Source organism: Penaeus vannamei, chromosome 34 (assembly GCF_042767895.1).
Source record: "Penaeus vannamei isolate JL-2024 chromosome 34, ASM4276789v1, whole genome shotgun sequence".
In the NCBI taxonomy this organism is placed as follows: domain Eukaryota; kingdom Metazoa; phylum Arthropoda; class Malacostraca; order Decapoda; family Penaeidae; genus Penaeus; species Penaeus vannamei.
This window is the reverse complement of record NC_091582.1, coordinates 23,978,279-23,980,778: the sequence shown is the minus strand read 5'-3', so window position 1 is coordinate 23,980,778 and position 2,500 is coordinate 23,978,279. Positions and strand designations below refer to the sequence as shown.

At 45.6% G+C, this 2,500-nt stretch overlaps 1 protein-coding gene across 1 annotated transcript in view; it reads left to right on the top strand.

The window, feature by feature from the left end:
* Positions 1–2,500, top strand: part of LOC113819893 (glutathione peroxidase 2-like) — a 16,611-nt gene that overhangs the window by 9,362 nt on the left and 4,749 nt on the right. The window contains exons 2-3 of the mRNA XM_027372126.2: positions 131–300; positions 2,112–2,240. Coding sequence (XP_027227927.1) covers positions 131–300; positions 2,112–2,240 — 299 coding nt within the window. The remainder of the gene's footprint in view (positions 1–130; positions 301–2,111; positions 2,241–2,500) is intronic.

Below are 2,500 nucleotides of genomic sequence, written 5' to 3'. Positions count from 1 at the left end.
TGTATACGACAGAAGTCATGACAAAAACGATACATGAGCACTTTCCTGTTACTATAGACAATTGTCTTAATTGGATTGAGAAGTACATATATTCGTATATGTTTGTCTTCATGTAACTGAATACCTCCAGGGGAAGCGGTGTCGTTCAAGAAGTACCAGGGGAAGGTGGTGCTGGTGCAGAACACGGCGTCGCTCTGAGGGACGACCACCAGGGACTTCCACCAGATGAACCAACTCAAGGAAGAGTTCGGCGACAAGCTGGAGGTCCTGGCCTTCCCCTGCAACCAGTTCGGGCACCAGGTGGGTCATTCTTCCTTCTTTTCTTGTTATTCTCCTTCTTTTCCTCCTCCTCCTGTCATTTCGTCTTCCCCTGCAACCAGTTCGGGCACCAGGTGGGTCGTTCTTCCTTCTTTTCCTTGTTATTCTCCTTCTTTTCCTCCTGTTCCTACTCCTCCTCCTCCTCTTGTCATTCGCCTTCCCCTGCAACCAGTTCGGGCACCAGGTGGGTCGTTCTTCCTTCTTTTTCTTGTTATTCTCCTTCTTTTCCTCCTGTTCGTACTCCTCCTCCTCCTCCTGTCATTTCGTCTTCCCCTGCAACCAATTCGGGCACCAGGTGGGTCGTTCGTCCTTCTTTTTCTTGTTATTCTCCTTCTTTTCCTCCTGTTCCTACTCCTCCTCCTCCTGTCATTCGCCTTCCCCTGCAACCAGTTCGGGCACCAGGTGGGTCGTTCTTCCTTCTTTTCCTCCTGTTCCTACTCCTCCTCCTCCTGTCATTTCGCCTTCTCCTGCAACCAGTTCGGGCATCAGGTGGGTCGCGTTTTAACGTTCTTCCTTCTTTTTCTTCTTTTCCTCCTCCTCCTCCTCCTCCTTTTGCCACCTCACCTTCCCCTGCAAAAAGTTCGAGCACCAGGTGGGTCATTCTTCCTTCTTTTCTTGTTATTCTCCTTCTTTTCCTCCTCCTCCTGTCATTTCGTCTTCCCCTGCAACCAGTTCGGGCACCAGGTGGGTCGTTCGTCCTTCTTTTTCTTGTTATTCTCCTTCTTTTCCTGCTGTTCCTACTCCTTCTCCTCCTTCTGCCATTTCGCCTTCCCAACAACCAGTTCGGGCACCAGGTGGGTCGCGTCTTCTCCTTCTTTTCCTCTCCCTCCTCCTACTTCTGTCACCTCGCCTTCTCCTCCTCCTCCTCCCCCCCCTCCCCATCCTCCTCCTACTCCTCCTTCTGCCACCTCGCATTCCCCAGCAACCAGTTCGGGCACCAAATGAGTCATATCTTCTCGCTCTTCCTTCTTTTTCTTCTAATCCTCCTCCTTCTACCTTTTCGCCTTCTTCTGCAACCAGTACGGGCACCAGGTGAGGGGATTCTCCCATTTCTTCTTCCTCTCATTTTCTTTCGTCTTCCACTTCTTTTTTCGATGCCAGCCACCAGTTCGAGCACCAGGTGGTTCATGTCTTCTCATTCTTCCTACCTCTTCTTTTTCTTCTTCCTCTCCCTCTTCTTCTTCTTTCCTTCTATTCGAAACCCTCGTCTTCCCTTTCTCTTGTATTTCTTCCTCCCCTTCTTCTCCTGTTTCTTCTACTACCTTCTACCTATACCCTACAACCATGTGGGTGGTTTTCATATGTACTTCATCATCATCCTTATGTTATTATCATTACTCTACTTCTTCCTCTCCTTCTCCTCTTCCTCCTTCCTCTACCTTCTCGCCAGTTCGGACACCAGGTATTTTTTTCCTTATTTCCTCTTCTTCTAGTGGAGGAAGCTGGACAACTTCAAGGGTCCTCCTCCTCTTCCTCCTCTTTTCGTTCACACTATTATCACAAGTCCTCGTCTTCCCCTGCTACCAGTTTGGGCGCCAGGACTTCTTTTAATCTTTCTGCTTCTCCTCCTCCCCCTTTTTCTTCTCCTTCTCCTCCTGCTCTTCCTCCTTTTCCGTCTCCTTCTCTTCCTCCTCCTCATACTACTACTACTGATACCACTGATTATCATCATCTTTATCATAATCAATTTCATTATTATTACTGTTATCGTTATAATTATCATTATCATTATCATCCTCACCCTCACCATAATCACCATTATCCTTATTATAAATGTTATTAATTTTTTTCAGGAAAATACAACAGACGCAGAGATGTTGGTAAGCCTGCGTCACGTCCGGCCTGGAAATTGCTTCGAACCAAAGATGGAGATTTTTTCAAAAGTCGAAGTTAACGGTTCTAACTGCCATCCTGTCTTCCAGGTAAAATTGGGTTAAACTTTTTTTTTGTATAAATGTGTGGTAACAGTAGCGAAAGAGCGATAGGAAGAGATGAGAGAAGAGGAAGAGGAAGAGGAGGAGGAATAATAAGACAGTGATAGTGATGATAATAAATAGATTTTGGTGTCTGTGTTATATTTCAAGAAGATAATATGTTTTTCCATTTTTTAAAACATGATTTATATTATGGATACTAGTGTTTTATTAACTGCTGTTTTTTCAAGATGCTAATAGACTTTTTT